The sequence below is a fragment of the Pipra filicauda genome, unplaced genomic scaffold, assembly GCF_003945595.2.
Source record: "Pipra filicauda isolate LSUMZ 115617 unplaced genomic scaffold, ASM394559v2 scaffold79_size2787110_pilon, whole genome shotgun sequence".
NCBI lineage: Eukaryota > Metazoa > Chordata > Aves > Passeriformes > Pipridae > Pipra > Pipra filicauda.
The window spans coordinates 2379642-2399910 of record NW_024104975.1 but is presented as its reverse complement, the minus strand read 5'-3'; the positions used below and the strand labels follow the sequence as shown (position 1 = coordinate 2399910).

Below are 20269 nucleotides of genomic sequence, written 5' to 3'. Positions count from 1 at the left end.
TGTAAGTGTTGAAGATTTATTTTTTTCCTTCACTCCCAGATATTAGTTTAGTTATCATGCAGGCACTAATCAACACGTAAATCTGACAGAAAAGGACCTTGCCCTAATCTTTGAATTTTCAAAGCAGTTTTAGCTTCATCCCTTATCTAATATTTAAGCCACCAAAATGAGAGATATTTTTGTTTGTGACAGAGATTTCTTATTTTGTCAGTCTCACTGTTTAATTCTGCCCTACAACTAGAAGTCTTATTTAAGATAAAAGCCCAATAAAGCCAACACAGGACTAGTCGACCTGGAAAGCTGGGTCTCAATGGGTCCTACCTTTCTCAGAAATAATCTTCAGTGGTAATGTAACATCCTGGTGCAAAAGCAAACCACATATATGCATATAAAGAGCAGGGAAGTGGGGCTGTGGTGATAAAGAAACATTAGTGCATTTAGATATTGTGCCAAAGCTAATGAATATTTTGCCCCTTCTCTTTAAGAACGATGATGCAGAGCACAGCGATAAGGGTGCAGGAGGAAGGCTAGATAACCAAAAGAAGGGTGTGGAAATGGAAATTAACATTAATGAGGTAAGAAAACATTTTGGAGAGGTTACTGTGCTCAGACCACGAGGTCTGATAAACTCCCTCCCCAAACTCTGAAAGAACTGACAGATGTAGTTACAGCTTTCATTACAAGGATTTTAAAGGAATTGGTTCAGATGGGAATAGTACCATACCACTGGAGAAGAGCATATATAGTAACCATATTTTTAAGGGGTAAAAATTGCTCTGGAAAATAAAAGGCTGACTGCAATAGTATGCAAGATTTTGGAAGGAACACTTGAAAAGTAGAAGATAATAAAGAGGATGGAAGCTAGCTTTAAAAGAGATAGTTTGTTTCAGCCAAACCTAAGAGATTTCATTGACAACAAATTTTCTAGATAAAAAATAGATGTGTCTGTATTAGAAAAAGCATTTAATGTGGTCCTAACTGGGAAGGACTTAAAATGGAGATTGATACCAATATTAAGACAGAAGTAAAAACCAAGCTAAGACAGCCATTGAATTTTAAGAGACAGGTTAGAGGAACTATAATTAAAATTTCTTTATTAACTTTACATGATTAAGACTATGTTTATCTATTTTTTAAGTAATTATCATGGCACAGAAAGGAACATGCTAACGGTATTTGCTGAATACACACAATTAGGAGGAACTGGGTATATAAAAAAATTTTGAATATCATACTGAAAGGAGTGATTCATCTTAAAGTGCTGGAGCCACAGAAATGAGATGAAATGAATAAGCAATATACAGTTCATAATAAGACATTTAAGGACAGATATATTTGTTATAAGGAAGGAACTCATTAATTACTTAGGAGAGAAAGTGATCTAGTATATAGACAGTCAATTTGAATACAGTGAAAGGATACTTGCCTGATGCACTGGCACAAAAGGAAATAAGATCCCGGGATGTACCAAGGAGAGAATCCCTGAAGACGGCGACACTAATATCTTGATAACACACTATGGTGAGACCTCAGTCTGTGCACAGTTTGAGTCACCACATACCCAAAAGACTAATTCAAACAGCAACATGAGCTAAGAAAAGTTTTCTAGGGTGAGGAGGAGAATGGAGAACCAGCATACTAAAGAGCTTGTCTCATTCAGTTCAGTAAATGAAAATAGAGAGAGAGAGATAATTACACTGTATAGATATATTAAAGGGCTTACACTGGAGGGGGCAAAAAGCTATTTGAAAGACAATACTGGCACAGGAACACATGGATAGGAAATGGTCAGGAATACGTAAGTGAATCAAGCTCACTGAAATGTCTACATGAGAAAATACATCAACTCAATAAATTGTTGACCAAAGTCTGCACGTAAACAGCATAATTTCTACAAAGCCTGTAATGTGCATGAGGACACAGAGCTACAGGACATGTTGACAGGATCTCTAATCTCCTTTTAGGCACTAAACTAAATGGCTAGATTTGGAGAAGAGTACACTGAGCTGCAGCTATTTGAAAATTTTGTCACGCTATAACAGGAATAGTTGGGCCACAAGAATCTTGGAAATAGTTTGAGATGCTAACCCCAGACCTGGAATTCTTCACCAAAAGTACTGAGCACTTCTAATAGTTTCAAAAAATTGAGTTCTAAGTGATTAGTTCACATCAGTCTCCATGAGATTTACTGCAGTACCACTAGGGTACTGGCATTCACGTCACAAAACCCAGGATCACAATTCTCACTCTTGCTAACCAAGATTAGAATGAAGAAACAGTGTGATATCTCCTCTTCCTCTTGTGTAATGTGCATAGTCATAATGCAAATACCAACTTATATATGTTCTAAGATTAGGCAGAGTATTTTGGTTGCACATGTCAAACAATTAAGGCAAAATTGCTTCTAATAAGAGATGAACATGGTCATTAAGTAAGGTTCATGTCATATCTGTACTCCAGGATTATTTCGTTTGATCAAGGTTAGATAAGCTAAAAACCAGAGATGTTGAAGTAAAGACATAAAGCAGCAATCTCCTTGCAGTACTATCATTCAACTCTGCTCATTTCTGGCTTGAAAGAACAGAAAATGTTACACCTTTCCCCTAACACCAGACTGAATAAAGGAGGCAGAAGTTCTGATAAAAATGGACCTTTATCACAAGAAGTTTCTAAATGGGCAAAGGAAAATAAATTATCAACATAGAAGCTGAATGTTTTGCTTAAATGATTCTGTACATTGTTCTTCTTTTGACAAACCTGCTTCCCATTGTATCCCACACTGTTCTTTGAGATGATGACTCTATAACTGATCCCCTATAGGCATCCATCATGACTTTTCCAATTCTTGTGCTGCATAGTCCAGTGATTGCTTGAGCCTTTCTTAGGTTTCAGATCATATCACAGTAGGAGAGAAACAAGCAAATCTATGCATTTGGGCATCATGAAATTTCTCATTCTTACTGCTGCCAGCCTTTTCACTGGCTGTTTTACACTGCCAGTTCCATTCAGCCCCTTCGTATTCAGACAGGAAATTCCACACAAAACTGGGATCTCTAATCAAGAGCACATGCAATAATTTAGAGCTCCTGTTAATTGGTGCTACTGCTGAAGCCTTGCTTGCTTCTCTGCCACGTAGAATTGACAGTGGAAAATGCCAGTTCTCAGGTGGGTAACTTCGCCCAGTGGTGAATCCTGCTGTTGTTCAAGAGCTGCAGAATGGGGTCCCTGGGGTGCAACCAGCTCTGTGGGGCACCGGCTGTGTTGCTGTGCATTATGAAGCTGGGGCAGTGCTGCACCATTGCTACTATATGGTTACGGTGCCGTTTCTGCCTCTGCCTGCCACACGGCAGTTAGGGGTCACACATGTAACCTGCTATCTCCAAACGTGCAGGTGTTCTCAGAAAACAATAACATAGTGACTTCCTCGGTATCCCAGTAGTCCCAGAGATTCAGGAGAATGCCAAAGAGAACAACTGGTCAGCAAAATGAATGGTTAACATCAAACATGGTGTAGCTGCAACTTTCCCAAGCTACAAATCACAACAGCAACAACAGAACTAGCAACAACACACCTAAAATTGCTACCAGGAAACTTATGCCTATACGTAGACATACACGAACATAGTTTTATTATATAATAGATAGACTCTATCATATATTCTATTAAATTTATAATAGATTATACTGTTTACGAGCTACGTGTATATATATATATCTTTTTATTATATACATATTGACCATATATAATTATTTTTATTTTATATACAAGTCAATATTTACTTTTAATTTATGCAAACAAAATTATTTTAGAGAAGAATGGTGAAATGCAGAAATCCAAATCAAGTTGTGAGGTATTTCTGCACAACCTCAGAGCAGATTTCAGTGCTTCCAGATCTATAATCACAGTTACAAGAAGACCTCCCCCTTGCTCCTCTGACTCGTAGATATTTGGCCTTTTTAGAAAGCTGAGAAAGGCATCTGCAACAGAATGAACAAATACTTGTATTGTATCAGTAACAGAGATGTCCTGTGTTACTTATCTTGCAGAGCACAGCACAAAGGCCAAAAGTTCCTCCTTCCTTTCATGGTTATTGATCTAAGCTGAGCGACATGGCGAGGCATGTAAGAAGCTGAGGAAAGGAGCCACTTCACCAGCACCAAATACAGCTTCACGCACTGTGAAACCCTAGATGTTGCGAAGTGCTTGCTGTTATAACCATGTAAACATGCCCACATTTATTGGCTAGCTGCTGCAGGCTGAATAGTCCCTCGTGTGTCAAAGATGAGGATAATATCAAAGGCTTCTTGGTGCCAGAGTTCAAACTAGCATAGGCAATAAAGTGCAGCATCTTCTAGCTGCACTTTGATAGAAAACCAAATGTTTTTCAGCTCTGCTCATGCAACATTTACTTTCACCACTATGAACTCTGCTGCCTTTACAGGACATTGTGCTTATCCCAACTCCATCAGTTGCGAGGCTTTTTGCAGTCCCCTGCAAGGGTAAACTTTCAGTTTGGGATCATTTGGGACTCTCTCATCTTTCTCAGATATCTTCCTAGGCCATATCTTGCATAAACACATGCACTAGATAAAGCTCAAGCCCATTAGACTGTTTTGCACTCAAATCTTATGCCAGTTGTGAGAAAGTTAATTCCCAGCCAATTTTACCTCCTTGGAGCCTACCAGCCCTGGACACCAAGACGTGCATTCTCATTGCTGTGAACTGTCCCTGCATGTGCCTGCAGTTAGACCTACCTCAGGCTCTCATCTGCTCCCACACAAACCCCTGTGCCCTGAACTCTCACAGGCAGTTGATGTTTAAGCATTTTGCATGCAGGATAGATTCAAGACAAGTGGTGAAATTATGAAACAGAGTATCTTGGAATCTTTTTTATGCTGTTCAGGCAATAAAAATTCACCATGGCTAAAACAGTTATTTTAACTCAGCATCTGACTGCTTAGTAGAAGTTTTCATGCTTTTCTCATCACCAAGTTTTTCTTGCTTGAAAGAGTATTAGACCCAAGCTACTTTATAGACCTGCTTCTTCACCATCACTAAGTAGATCAAACATTGATTACTTATTTTCATAGGGTTTTTCAGCAGTGAAATTAGTCTGAATTTTTTTTCTCTTCATCAAGCTTGACCTTGGAGTCAACATACTGGCTAGCAGCCAATGTGACTTCATCATGAAATAGAGCATGAGGATTCCTCTCTTTTCCTTCATGTTAAAAATACATGCCACTTCATTGCCTCGATGAAGCCTTCAAACTCCACTACAGACTGAGGCAGCCAGTCCTTTGAGAAGAGAAATAAAAATCAAATGCTTGAATCAAGTCAGGTTTGAAGAACTGAATTTCTGGAGAGAGGTGGAGAAGAAGGACAGAAGAAAGTGGTCATTCATTTTTTTGTCCACTTATGCACTGTGAGGGTGGGATGGGGGTAGAGTGAACAGCAGAAAAGCAGCCACAACTGTACATCAGTTCCATGGCCACTAGGTTCTCAGCCCCCTCCCCTCCATAAACCTTCCTGATGCCAGCAGCTGCCTCAGAGGTGGGCTCTGAGGCATCCCAGGAACAGGACAAACAGATGCACTTTGTTCATGCTGTCTTTTGTAAACTCCACATCTGGTGGTAGGAAGACTCAATATATTTCATACTTCAAGTTGGAGTACCACTAAGGTAGTGTACCTTATGTTTTAACTAATTACATAGCCTTGCCAATATTACCTACTTTTTTAGTTTTAAAAATTTATAGGTGACTGGAACGAGTTTTTGTATCTGTCTTGATAATAAATATGTCAATTTGTGACTGACTGAGAAAGAAACAGTAAGAAGGTTGCACACAAAGCTTTTACTGAAGTATCAACTTCACTTTTGGTCATATATAGGACATAATTCCATACGCATGCCAGGTATATACAGCCGCACTTTTGCCTTTGACTTTTCTATACGATGCAAAGTTATATATGGACTGGGAATCCTTCATTCCCCTTGCTCAGATGGAGACAGCCCCAGTGACAACAGCGATCCTTTGGCAACCTATACCAAATCAACAGAACAGCAATAGCCAGTACATACTGCAGATGAAAAGAACTACACTTCATCCTAATAGACATGAGCTCATCGGAACAGAACTGATGCTCATGTTGGCACACCATGCCAGTTTGCCTATTCTACCTTTCTACCAGTGGTTTCCAAACTCAGAGGTACAGACGAGCAGAGTATTCTAAAATAAAAATAGTCAGACAGATTGTTGGTAACTATTATTTGAAGAAAGAAATGTCTCTACTTATCCAAAGTTATTACTACTTCTCCACAAATCCTTTGTCTTAAGCACTAAGTCAGTACCTACTATGCTGCTGTTTATAAACCTGCCTTGATGTCCAACCTAGCTTCACTGAACCATTAAATAATACTCCTTGTAGGTGATGTATGTATATGTTTCTTATGAAAGGGACATATGACCTCAGCTAGGCTTAGGAATCCATTCTCCCAAAACATATCTTATTTCACATATATTGTTACATTCACCACCTGTGAGAAAACACATTAAATATCTCACGTGCCTGAGCTATGGTGACACCAAAGAATCAATTTTCATCACCAAACTGGGTAGCTACTAACCTTCCTCAACTTGGGTTGAACAGCTTCCAACATACTGCAGGTGCTTCCTCCTAGAGCTATGTATTTTTTTTTTTCATTTTTATGTCCTGACATGTCAGCTTTTTTTATGTGCTGTGAAAGTCAACTTTGTCATTCAGGAGTTCCCATCATCCCAATTCTGCATGACATGAGTGGCACCACTCTGCTTTATTTCTCCTGCTTCAGAGATTACCTAGAGTACAGCTGAGGAGCAATGAGCTACAATGCCATGTAGCACATTTTCCCATCTGAATGTAGCCCTACATGGTCAGATACAGGACCCTTAAATGGTTGAAATCTGCTACGGAACCACCCTCTGCCATCTCCTACACCCTCTCTGCATTACTGTACAGTAACAGTGCAAAGCACAGTACAAAGAATGCATCCAGTAAACGATCTGTGTCTTGGCACTCACTGAAACAGCGAGGGGCATGAAGAGCTGGACCTGCCTCACCTGAATACACCGTCAAGTTAAGAAAATTTCTGCATGGAAGTTCAGGAAAGGCATCCAGCTTCCCCCACAATATACTGAAAACTAGCTCCTAGATCAGGTTAAGCTGATGTGATATGTGAAAACCAGAAATGCTCCAAGTCCACCAACAGGTACATAGTTGCATTTGGCTCTTACTTCAGAAGCCTGCACGTATCAGTGGTGTGTAAAATCCAAGTGTGATTTTTTTGAAAGTGGAGTAGAAAAAAGCGCTAGTCTAATCCTTGAGTTTGTTCTGCTTTGGATCCATTCTCCGTGGCTCAATTCTGAGCAGTGAGTTTGAGTAGCATTAAAAAGACAGAGATGGAAGCTTGAACGCTTCCCTCTTACCAGCTGAATCTGCTGCAGATGTTCTACCACTGGTCAAGTCCTCAGTATTAATTGACTGCAGATCTGTGTAGGAGGGAGCAATGCTTGGGCTGCTGGTGTCCTCTGAGTTGGTTGTCCAGCTGCTCTCTGAGGCATGGGCTTGCCTCTCAGAAGAGTTGGAAGAGGGGGACGTCCAGCTGGGTACTTTTGATGCAGACACTGGTTGCAGAAAAAGGTATCAGTTAGAGACATACAGAGTGATCTTCCAGAAGATCATGATTATTCCAAAGACATGCTAGATCAGACCCTACTGAGGTACTGTAAATATAAATTCCAACATCCACAGCAACAAAATTATTTTATAACAAACACACAACAATTTAACTAGGGCCTGGTACTTTGACTTTCTAGCACTACTCAGCTGTCTGCCTTAGATCCCATACTGCTGGCAAATGTATGCTTTCCTATTGTTCTAGCATTGGAGAAGCTGTGACTTTTCAGAACAAGATTTCAAGTTTCTAGCACTGCTGACAAGATCTGAATGTGTGTGTTGTGCAACACAGTGGAGTTTTTATAGTACCACAGATTTTTTTGAAGTGGTTTTATTATATTTAATTAAGCCTTACCTATCTGTGACACCCACTCAAACGCAGTCATCATCTCAGGAATTCTCCACATGGGAGGAGGAGTATAAAAATAAATTGAAATTGACCTACTGATGTGCACTGGAATGGCTTTTGTTTCTGAACATGTGGAGTGTCCCAGTCTGAATATACTGCATAACATTTCTGCTCAGTGTAGGCCAAAAGTCCTGTTCTACTCATTTGCCAGACTTGCATGTCAAACAGTTAAGTCCTGCCTAATCATCATCCAGAGTTCAGAACCGAAGCTTACACATCCACTGCTATGAATTTGTATCGTATACTCTTTGTATTGTATACTCTTTGCCCACAACGTCACTTGATACTTTGGAAGAAAATGGTAAATTAATGTTAAAGAGGATTCATCTCTCTCTGCTCCATCCAAGTGATGTGATGGGACACCTCTTTGTTATCGAAACATTGCTGTGTGCATAGAGGGAATATCCAAGCAGTGCTCCCTTGCTTGCTTTTTGAGATGTGTTAGTTTATTTTACATATCTATACTGTTAGCCAAAGTAAGCAGGCACTGATAAATTTATACGTTTACAGCTATGAGCCTTTGTACTGAGAAGCTTCTGAATAGTCATCCCTAAAGATGTGGAGCTGAAAGTTAGAGCTGTCTCCTTATTGCAGAGGGTGACAGTTGTTGTGTTAGAGACATGTCCAAAACCCCACACTTCTCCCTCCAGTAACTGCACACTGTGCTGTGCTTGGTGCCTGTAGAGAAAGGATGATGAGTGTATGATTATAAACTGTCAGTCCCTCTCTCAGTCCTTTTGTTAAACATGGCATGAGGCACCTGAAAAGCCATGCTTAAAGCTTCACCTGAAATTGCTTTGACAGACAGAGCACTTTATTTGGACAAGCTGAAAAGCTGAGCTCCATATCTGAATAACTAACAAGAGCCAAGTTTTTTTTCTCAGTGTGCTTTATATCTTGAGTTCTAGAAACTGTGGAATTATTTTATAAAAAAAAGATCTTGGATTTGCAGTATTTCTTTTTTTGTTTAAAGTCAGCAACATGAACAAACATAAGCTAATTTAGAAACATATATGATAAAATAACTCACATACTGCCAACTAGTTTTGTGCTTTCCAAAATGAATTTTTGTCTAAGAGGGGAACCAACTGAACTAGTGTTGCCAAATACTTTTATATAGGAGCAAATTATATTTTGAACTAATGGAATTGTTTGGGTTTTTTTCTAAAGAAAGTCTTGTCATTGGAAAACCATAACCATAGACAGCTTTTTCTGCAACAGATGTTCTTTGAAACCTTATTACAGTCAATTTCCACCTGTGACTGTTCTAGGTTCCCCAACACTAACCCTTGGAACTAGTAAAAGTGCATTTTCCCCTATGCTGAGGCAAAAGACCATCTATCAGTCTCAAAAGGCATGACAAGCAAAAGTAAACATCTACACATGTTTAAGGTCCCTCTTCAGATTCCTTGGACATGCTGCAGCCAAATTCTAAATGAAGTAGGGCTTTTTTTGCAGAAATTTTGAATTTGGTCTCTAATGCCAATAAATGGAGAGTTCCAGCCCCTCTGCAGCAAGAATTTCTCAGAAATCTCTTTATGTTGAAAGACCACTGCCAGAACTATTCGTAAAATGCAAATTCTGTAGCACACGTTGGATACTGAAAATCAACATGTTGTTTCCCAAACTGAAAAATCTTTCCTTCCACATGCATTTTACTTTTCTTGACATGTTTGTTCTTAATACAATTGATTGGCCTTTAATATGCAGGTTTATCTTAAAACTTTGAGGACCCGTTCCTTGATCCCTACACTGTATTACAATAAACCTTGTCAGCATCATTTCCCTTCCTATCATATAGGACCTCAGATTTTTCCGATTTTAGGACACCATCACCGTTGGTCTAGTTTCCAGCTGCTGATCTTGTGTTGCATGTATTGCCTATTTTCAGACAGAACAGCCCAAAATAGTTAAGCTGAGATTTGCCTTACTGTTGGACAGCCTCTCAAGGGCCATGGTAGGAGTCCAAATTACTCGAGCCATTTAAAACCAGACAAAGCTCTTGGGAAGAAGTGAGGGTGGCTCTGTGTGTGTGTGTGTGTGTGTGTGTGTGTGTGTGTGTGTGGAGGATAGATAATGTAACAGATCTTGCCATATTCTAATTTTGGTGCTTTGCTGAATACCTCCTTGAATTGAAGAGTGCAGATAACACCTATAGAATATGAGATTATGAGCTGGAGGCCCACTGTGTAACAAATGCAAATGTTATGTCACCCACTGGCTGTGATCATTTACAGATTATGTAACATTTGCAATAGGAACATTCATGTGAGCCTAAAAGTCTCATTTTTCACTTTTGCAGTATCAGTTTGACAAGTTTGACTAGCCTGATAATAACATAGATTTCTTCTCTTCCCAGCAAAAGGAAAACAGGGAAGAGGGCACCACAACACATAATTTCTGTGACTAAATATTTCTGTGGCCTCGCTCAACAGCTTTTGCTTCTTGGGGAAAAATATACATGATTTGGCAGCTGTGAGCTAACTATGCATAAATCCAAAATGTAGAAATATTTTGAAACAAACATTTTGCTTAGCCTAAACCTGGTAGAATGAAAATTTACATGAACATCCTAAATAAAGATAATTTTTACTGTGAGGCTCACTATGGGTGTTTTTCATTTCTACATCTCGGGGTTTGACCTTTCTTCTCATCTTCCAAATTCTTTGCCTGTTTGTTCAGCCCTGTTTCTTGCTATCAGTTCCCTTGATTCCTCCTACTCCAATAATGTCTTCACTTTTCCCAGGACAAGGGTCCAGCATTAGCTTCAAGTCTCTTTTAAACACAGTTCCCATAGGATAACAACTTCATTCCAGTTGTCTTTATATTGCCTTTTTTTTTTAGACTGTGACCACTTCTGGACAAGTATTTGCTTTCGGGGTAACCAATGCAAAAATACTGTAGCCCTAAAGTCAGACAAAATTTCTCTCTCCTAGGACACACCCTCTTTGCTCTCACGGCACTCTGGAAATCCCCCTTTGCGAGCCCTTTTCAAAATGTGTTTCCAGGCAGCCTGGCCATCAGCCTGGGTAATTATCGAGTCAGTTGAGCAGTTGCTTGAGTGCAGACAGACAGACAGACGATTTCCTGACAGTGCTGGAGCCCTGACAGGAACGGTACATGGGGTGCTGAGCCTTCAGGACATTGCTCTTCACAGCTGCCTGCACAGGAAACAGACTTTAAATATCTCCATCCTTCTCACACCACTCCTTCTGTTCAGACTCGGCCTTATACTCTTCTCCCCCCCAGTGTGGGTATCTGCTATTGTTCTTATGCAGCCTGTTTGCTACTGGAAATGAATAACTGCTGTCACCACAGGCTTTCCACTGAGTGTGTTAGCATAGCAAGGTTGTAACACAAAGTCTCCAGCTTTGCTGCCGCCCATAGAAAAAAGACGTGATCTGCAGATTAATTGAGAACAACTAGGCTGAAGTTTATCCTACCTCTTGCTGTCAAATGTCCCTCAGAGTAGAGGGCCAGAAACAAAGAGCTGTCGTCTCTTCTGTCCCACGACCTTCCCTTTAGAGGCTGTCAGCTACACTGCTCTGGCCACTTATAAATACAGAATAGGAGTAGGACCAGCTCATAAACAAGGATTTTAAAATATCCTTAGGAAAGTAAAGTAATGTTTTCTTGGGCAATTACTCCATAACCTCCTACACGGAAGAATTCTGTTCATACATAAAAATTAGAAGCTCATATAGCCACATCAGTTAGCATAAGCTGATGAGGCAAACCAGAGGCTTTGCATACATGTTTGAAGTATGTCAGAAAAAACTGTCACATTTGAAGAAAAGTGCATGCAGTAATGGAATTAGGGTAAACTTCTGTTGTCTTTGTAGTTCTTCAGCTGCTAAATCATAGCATCAAAAGACAGCAGAAAGTACCGATGGGCACTGGAACACTGTTGGTCTCAACTGGCAAAAACCTTATGGGGACTATGAGCAGGTAAAGACTGTGACCACAGAGGACAACGATCACCCTTTTTTCAGTTCCAGATTACAGAGACAAACACGGATCAGACCTCTTAGATGGCTGTTCATACCTCTACATATGAAATGTCACTACTGAAAACACCTTCATGCTATTTCCCCATTAATGCACTTTGGCAGTTTCCAAAACTTAGTCAAGATATAGGTGGAGTGAATCACAGATGGCTTTCATTTTCTTTATAAAAAGAAAATATTGCTAGTGCAACCCCGAGCGATAGTATGAGAGCCCTTTTGGAACTGATGACATTAGTTGTGTTAGAATACAGTACAAACTAGTCAAAGGTCAACCTTTGAGAAATCAAAGAGCAAGGAAAAATTCTGTAAGCTCTTATTGTATTACTGGAACAGACCTTTTCTTTGCTTTTGCCTCACCTGTTTGTGGGTGGGTTGATGAAGCACTAGTCCATGAGGCGTCTTCAAATTGAACCCAAGCACTGATGGATGATGACAGATCAGTGCGAGGACACACACGGTTACCAAGCACAGCAGAATCCACCTTGGTTTGGTCAGCTGCCTCTTCCAACTGTGTGCAGAAAAGGTCTTTAAATTCTCCATCTGCATTTTGGTTCTCTTCTGGGGAGGTGTCTGAGGAATTAAAACATTTCTCCAGAGGCTCCTCAGTGCTACCTAAAATAGAGATGACACAGAAAGATTGGCAGGACTCACCATTACTTCACCGTTTTTTTATTGAAATATCAAAAATTTGCCATTAACTGTAGAAAGTTCTCCTTTACCTTATGTAGTTTTTAGATTAACACTGCACATAGTTTTGCACTTGATTATAATGGGTGACATTTCCTTCATAGTCAGTTAGTTGCTGCCTTGAATTTCAAAGGACAGATCCAAAACCTGTTATAGATCTACATTAGATCACATTAGGAGAGTAATTTACCTTTTTGACCCAAATTCTCCTATTACATAGGGGTAAGCAGGAGATAATTCAACCTCTGCACATACTGCTTCCACTTAGAAGCCAAGCTCTATGACACTAGATATATGATAGTAGTTGGTCCAATTCAAACAAAGTCTCACCGGTTTCAAAGAAAATCAGACAGCTTACCTCGTGGGCTAACAGGGAGGATCAGCTCATCATTGAAAGACACCCACTCAGACTGGTGGGAGGCAATGACACTAGTCACAGACGTCATATTCGCAGCAGGCTCCTCATCTTCACTTGGGGATTATGAGGAGGAGGAAGCAGAATGGGAGAGGTACAGTGAAGATGAGCCAATGGAGGGAAACACCTCCTTTGCACTTTCTTTTCAAGTGCTGTTAAGATAAGAAAGAAGTAAATTACTTCAAAAGTTTGGAAGTCACAAACCTGCCTGACACCTAGAAAGAATTCATCAATCCATGTTCATTGTCTGAAGATGAATCTTTTCAAGCAGAATTGAACACAAAATGTAGTTTCCTGCAACCCCAAAAAAGGATTCCTAGAAACAATCTTGATGGTTAAGAGCAATTTGCCATAAGACTGATCCCCTCACGATAGACTTTCCTATGGCCCCCTGACCAGCCACCCTGCATATTTTTCCCTTGTTACACAACCAATTCCGCTCTGTGGCAGGAACAGTGGCACTTGAGCCCCAACCCTGTTTCCTCTACTCCTATGGGCAGGACACCTGTCCTCAAGCATTGCGGGCAGGTACATTTGCCTGCCACGCACAATATCCATTTTGAGTGCTGTTAATAAAAACTACAGAGCTAAACATAGAGGCGAGTTAAGAGAAAAAAATAACCAGATGTTTAGGGTTACTTGGACATCATATGAGGGAAGGAGAGGATGACCTTGTCATCTCGTTTTCCTTGTGTGACCAACTAAACTGTTTGTTTTGGGGTTTGTTTAAATATCTGTAACTAAATCTTCTTTTCCCAGGCAACTGGATACTGACCTCTCCTTTCTCCTGGAAAAGTCCTGAAAGAAGAATGAAGTGGCAGGAAATGAAAAAAGGAAACAGTTTATCTTGTCCTTGATGCACAGAGACTGCAGTAGAACTCTTTTTTTTTCAAGGGGAAAAAAGCTATGAAAGAAGGCAAGAAAATGGTCTGTTTCAGCTGTGCACGTATGTAGGAGAATTATGCCACTATTTTAAGATGGATTTCCTCTAGTACCCTACCATCCTGTGACAAGGGTAGTTCTTAAAATCCACTTAATACCAGACAGCAAAATTAGCACTTTAAAATGGATAGTGAGCACTATGAGCCCAGAAAAGCATGAGAATACTGTGCATTGCAGGCTATACAACTTTGCCATGACTGGAGTTTTCTACAGACTTCTAAGGTTGGTAAATAAAAGAGGTTGTGTTGACTTATCAGGGTTGTTGCACCCTTTAGACAAGCCACCTGAAAGAAAGGAAAGGCAGTCTGAGTAGCTAATAGCTTCAAAGATATTCAGAATAGAGGCATTTTGAGGATGCTATGTTAGGATTAAAAAAAATATGAAAAAAATACGATTTTGCATTCTCTCAACATTCACAAAAAAACCCCCAATCCCACCCCTTAAACTCAATGGCTGTACAGAATTATGAATCATGTACAGATAACTCCTGTGCAGACTATGTGGAAAAATTACAACTTCGTCCACGAATTATTTTTCACACCTCTTCACTCTCCAAAATCCTCCTTTAGAGAAAGACTTAAGCCAACCCCACAGTGAACCAAGGAGCCTCAGCTGGCACAATAACACTGTCACTGTGCTTTCAGTTAACACAATGATGCTGCAGTTTGCAGAACTACTACAAAAGTCCATGTCTCCAGAGGAACCATTTGACACTGTAGATAAACCTGAATCCTCTCTGTAGCAAAGCAATCAGCACCCATTATTTAAACACTGCAGCGCATACTCTCCAAGTGAATTTTGGAGTGTTTCTTCCCCTCTTTCAGATTTCTCAAAGATCTATGAGATGTTTGTAAGAGAAATGAATTTTATTTGTAGAGACATGAATTTTGGAGCCTACAAGGACTAACAGAACAAATAAATCCTTTAAACTCCAAGTGAGCTACAGTTAAAGCAAAAGTTTATTCTGCACAGCCCAAAAAAAAGCAGATGGAAACACATCTCCCAGAACAAGATATTACCAGGCCAGGCCAGCATCTCTCTCTACATGAATGGGATTTGTATGAGACTGTTATCTGACAAATCTGTTCCAGATTTGTGTTATTATGTGCATTAAGCTTTTGGTGCTGAACTGGTTAAAAAAAAGAGTAAACTAATTCATCAGATTTTTGGCAAAAAAATTGCAAATCAGAAGTCTGCTACTATTACACAGTAAATACAAGGTAAAGCAGATGTTATACCTCCTGACCGCAGTGATTCTTACCATCAATTCCAATGCAGTGATTTGACCATGAGGCAAAAAAGTTCTCTAAGCGGCTGAAATTTCTGCTTCAGGTGTCCCTTTTTTATATTACAGCTTCACAATGGTACATGGAAATCTGAGTGACAAGTAGGTGACAGTTATTTCCAGTTCTCCAAAGGGTAGAGATCATAGAGCTGGAACAAAACTTGCCTCTCTAGTCCTTCTAGTCTTTTGATCAACCACATTACCCTTTTTAAAACTGATGAAGGTTCACTCTAAAATGGCAAAACTATTTAGATAACTCATTTCAAAACTATGTAAATTCAGTTTATTGCCATTCCTTCTTGTGACATGATTACCCATTTGCCCTTTTGTACAACTCTACTCTAGCGACTCCTCTGGGCAGATGGAGCTCGTCAGCCCTGTAAGGCCATCCATCTAAGAGAAGGTCACTCTAAACAAACCTACGTCCTGAGGACCTCGCTGCCACCGTCCAAGCTCGCTCGACCCCAGCAGATGAACCTCAGGATTAAAGGGTGGGCTCAGTTCAGCACACACTGTGTCTCACCTAAAAAATCCACTGTGCAGGCTTGAAGGGTAATGACCTTTCCCAAATCTTCGTTTGTGAAGACTGGCCATGATGATGACTCTAGCGACAGAATCTTCTCTTTTTAACTTTTTAAGTCAAAAACATCTATTTGAGAAAGACATAATTATCCTGTGCCAGAAGTCTTACATGCAGCACCTTGTACAATGAGCCCTCACTTTAGGTGGCACCTTTACACACTACCTGAGTACAAACACCAACAGCAGTAATGGTTCGTGGCACTACTGAAGTGTAGAAGTATCAGAAGTATTTGTAATGGAATTTAAAAATATTTGTAATTGAATGGTGGTTTTGTAAACATACCATTTAAAGTATTTAATTCCTCATGTGTTTGGACAGCAAACTCAAACATTGTTTCTCAGCAGATTTCAACTCTGCTTAAAGAAACAGCTTACCACAGTTAATAATTTTAACTACTAAGGATCATTTTTCCAATTGCTCCAAGTTTCATCCATATGATGCACACTGCAGTAGGCTTTCTAACCACCATCCAGAGATACCAGGTTACAGTTACATGGAAAAACAGAAGGAGAAAAAAATTATAATAAAAAAATTGATGATTAAATCCACTTGTTGATTTGTTTGGGGTTTTTTTCCAAATGTAGTATCAATAGCAAGCTTGTGCTAAATGTACAGACTCCCTAAATATATTGCCTAAAACGGCAGCACCACTGAAAAAAATCCTGTAATCCATACAGTGATACTGTTTTTCTTGCTCATATTTTCCCTTACAGTTCCAGGAACTGAAACATTAACTGGTTACTGTAATTTGGTTGTTGTAGGGGACCATGGAAGGGAAAACAACTAGACAAGTTGTCAAATTCCACATAGCAGAAAAGGAAACTAATGCCAAAGGGACATTAAAAAAGGAAAGACTCTGACCATGGCTTTTGTTGTAACAATCAAGCTTCACTACCACCAGGAAAGCCTCAAGGAAAAATAAGTAATTTTATCTTGACCACATGTTTGGCAAACCTGTATAGACAAAACAATTCTGGTAGCATGAACTGAGGAATGATTGCTGCATTGGGCAAATTTCCAAGTGAGAGAGAGCTCATGGCTCTTCCTCTCAACTTGGCCTGCAACAAGCACTGACCATCAGCACATCGTGATCTGAATAACAAACAAACTTCAAATTGGAACTAAGTTCTTAAGCTTCAAAAGAAAGTCTCAAGTACTTAAAGGTGCCACAGCATAAACAAAACTCAGAGATAAACAACAAGAAAAAACCCAAACAACTAAACTTGAGAAACCCAATGAAGTAAAGGAACTGGATTTGGCTATTTTTTTTACTGAAATAAACCACTGTACCAGCCTCTGCCTAAATGCCTGAAGTAAGATTACCTTATGAATAACCTAGATGATGACAGAAATAAAGTCATATTTGGTTGATTATTGTATTCCTAATATTAGCAATATTTTCTCCATGAATACAGCTCCCTCAGCTTATAAATTGCCCTGAGAAAATCTCTGGTAAAATTCAGTTTTAGATCTTACACTAGTTTTACTTACTCTGATTCATACATGTTATTATTGCATAAGCTCCATGACTTCAGATGTAGCTTAAGAATCTCAGTCACTACCTGGTGCATGTAACGCTTACATGAAAATTTTCAAAATAAAATGAAGAACCAGGGCTCAAAGGGAGCTAAATGGACATGCCTTGTGAAACTCCTGCAGCCTTTCTGGAGGAAAGGATAGCTTTGCCCATTATGGATTACATCTAAGTGAATGGTGACAAGAGCCTTGACAGTACTCTGTCCACACAGCCTGGGCAAATCCACTTTGTGCCATACGAGGTAGGTCATTACTACTGTCTCTTGGCCATTTTAGACAGAGATGGAGTGAGACAGAGTGTGGTACTGAAGATGACTAGAGCCATCTGGCACATTGAATGACAGAAAAGCAGACTGGGGGCCTCCCTGAGCACAGGACCCAGTGCAGACACACTAATTAATGACCATACTCAATTATTCCAATAGATATGAAAGGATCTGCCTAAATCCGCACTGCAAGTCAGTGGCAGAAGCAGTGTTAAATCCGAGGTGACCTACAATGCCCTTATTTTCTGCAGGCCACAAGAATACAACCACCACACATAAAACCATAACCCACAGACACACATCCCAGCTTTGCTGGAAGCTCACATTTCAGTGATAGTAAGAGAAGAGAGTCTGTAGGAGATGCACTGCTAAGAAAGTCATAAGCATCTCCCTCAGGAATATCTGCGTCAAAGGCTAATAGCTGAAAGGTCAACAGCTGCTGTTTTCTCTACACCAAAATTTATCTGCCACAGAAGCTCCTCTGTTTTCCACTGGAAAAAGCACTTCAGATGCTCTCCTGCAGGCAATACCAGCATATTTAGGCAGTTCAGGAGGCAATAATGTTTCTCCTTCTGCCAAGGACATGCCTTAGAAATATTTCATGAGTTCTGGATGGCTCATAAGGAGAGACAGAGATTCAAAACCTGATACTGGTAGAAAACTGTACAACCTCCTTCTCTATTACTTGTACTCCTAAAAACTTGAGAAATATAAAAAGACACTGTAGAAGAGCAGCAATACAAAAAGAATAGGATTTATTTTTATTTTATTTTTTTTTTTTACAATTAGAAGTAGTATATAGCAGGCAGAAAACAAGGAAGAATTCCAGGTGAAATGTTGGAAAAGCTGTTCTACATTTCAGGACTTTCAATACAGCTCCCTGTGGGTACATGATGCATTCAAAGTGGAATTGAAGCCTCCAGTCATGTAATTGCATGGAAGCTCAAAAGATAACTTCCCAAACTGCCAGCCTTTCAACTCAAACTAGAATCTGAGGTAAAAATCAGTCAAATGCTTCTGTTACCATATAGAGCAATAATGTGTTAAAAGTAGACTGGGACAAGATCACAGGGAAGAGCCAATGTGCCAACTTGTTTAGCAGAACATTTTCATCTCTAAAATCTGGGATTTTTTTTTTTTCCTCAGTCAGTATTGTACAAAAAGGAGAAACCCCACTAATTTAAGGGGTTTCCTCCCAAAGGCTAGACTAATTCAGATCAGATTTTACTTTGTTCAACAAAATTCCGTTGGTAATAACAGTAGGCAACAAAAAGCGTAAATGCAGTAAGGGAGGAGAGGTTGCTAACATTCCCTCAGAAGAGGGCAGGTACATGGTCCTTACCACTCTTCCTTGTTTTCTCAAGGCCTTCACAGGGCAGAACTCCAAAGCAGCACCCTGATCCCAGACTTCCACATCTGCCCATTATATGTGTCACAGATTTTTCTTTGCTTCAGGACAGTGAATTTGCAGTAGTCACAACTATTGCACAACACAGTGCTACAACAACTACCGTTCCAATTCATAGTATGTGGAGGGAACTGGGTTTAAAAACTGATTTCTTCTTTCAAACCTGAAAAAGTGCATATACAAGGAACACGTTTTTCAAAGAAAATTCCCACTGAGCAACCTGTTTTGCACATCTTGATATTAATGTTTTCATATATTCTTGTTTAAATTGTGCACAGACAAGCTAGCCAGATGTATTCCATTTACCAAACCCTCCAAAAGCTACAGTACTTTACTTGCCATTGTGATGATTATCAAAGCGTGCTTTTTAAGTTATCTCACTTATGCAAAAAGCATAATGTTCTACAATTAATCACCCTTGAACCAACTATGTCATTGCAGCCTGACATCACTGAAGACAGCCATCAAGAAGTGAAGACAGACCAAAAAATCCTATCTACCTGTCCTTCTCCTAAAGTGGAACTAATGACAAAAGAAACAGGGAAGCAAGTAAGTGATCATAAGTTTACTGGAATATTGTGCTGGATGGTAAACAGTCTTCTAGCAAACACACATTGTGAGTTGTACAAAGTGCCATCCTGTTCTGACACATAATGGCATTCCATCACTGCCTATATGCATTGCAACAAATTACTGCTTTTCAAGTATTCACTGTACAACCCAAAAACTGATCCTGCTTCCATTTAGTAAAAGGAGAGCCCACAGAATTCTTCCTGTGCCTCAGGTTTCAAATGCACAAACGAAATCGGGGCTTTATTTTCTGAATTACAGCTAAGTTAATGCTAGAAGCTGGGTGAAAACATCTTCACTGAAAACGGTGGGTATAATTCTTTGCCATCAATCAGTATCAGTTAAACTCTGATTTTACTAAGAAAGCTAGGGAAAGAATGAAGGAAAGCTGGGGATAGCAAGCAAGCAAGCAAGAAGCCAGCCCCTCAAACACCAGCCATATTCAAGAC

General features: G+C 39.7%; 1 protein-coding gene across 3 annotated transcripts in view; it reads right to left on the bottom strand.

Moving 5' to 3' along the window:
- The window catches only part of STON2 (stonin 2), a 72173-nt gene that overhangs the window by 43942 nt on the left and 7962 nt on the right, over positions 1-20269 (bottom strand). The window contains exons 1-4 of one of the 3 annotated variants that reach the window (XR_005566743.1): positions 14006-14092; positions 13174-13382; positions 12486-12740; positions 7463-7660 (exon numbers count right to left, since the gene is read on the bottom strand). Coding sequence is in view for 2 of the 3 variants with exons in the window: in XM_039390024.1 (XP_039245958.1) it covers positions 7463-7660; positions 12486-12740; positions 13174-13261 (541 nt within the window). In the remaining variant the exon portion in view is untranslated. Of the gene's footprint in view, positions 1-7462; positions 7661-12485; positions 12741-13173; positions 13383-14005; positions 14266-20269 lie in introns of those variants that run through there. The other 2 variants (XM_039390024.1, XM_027732802.2) reach the window with 2 other exon arrangements.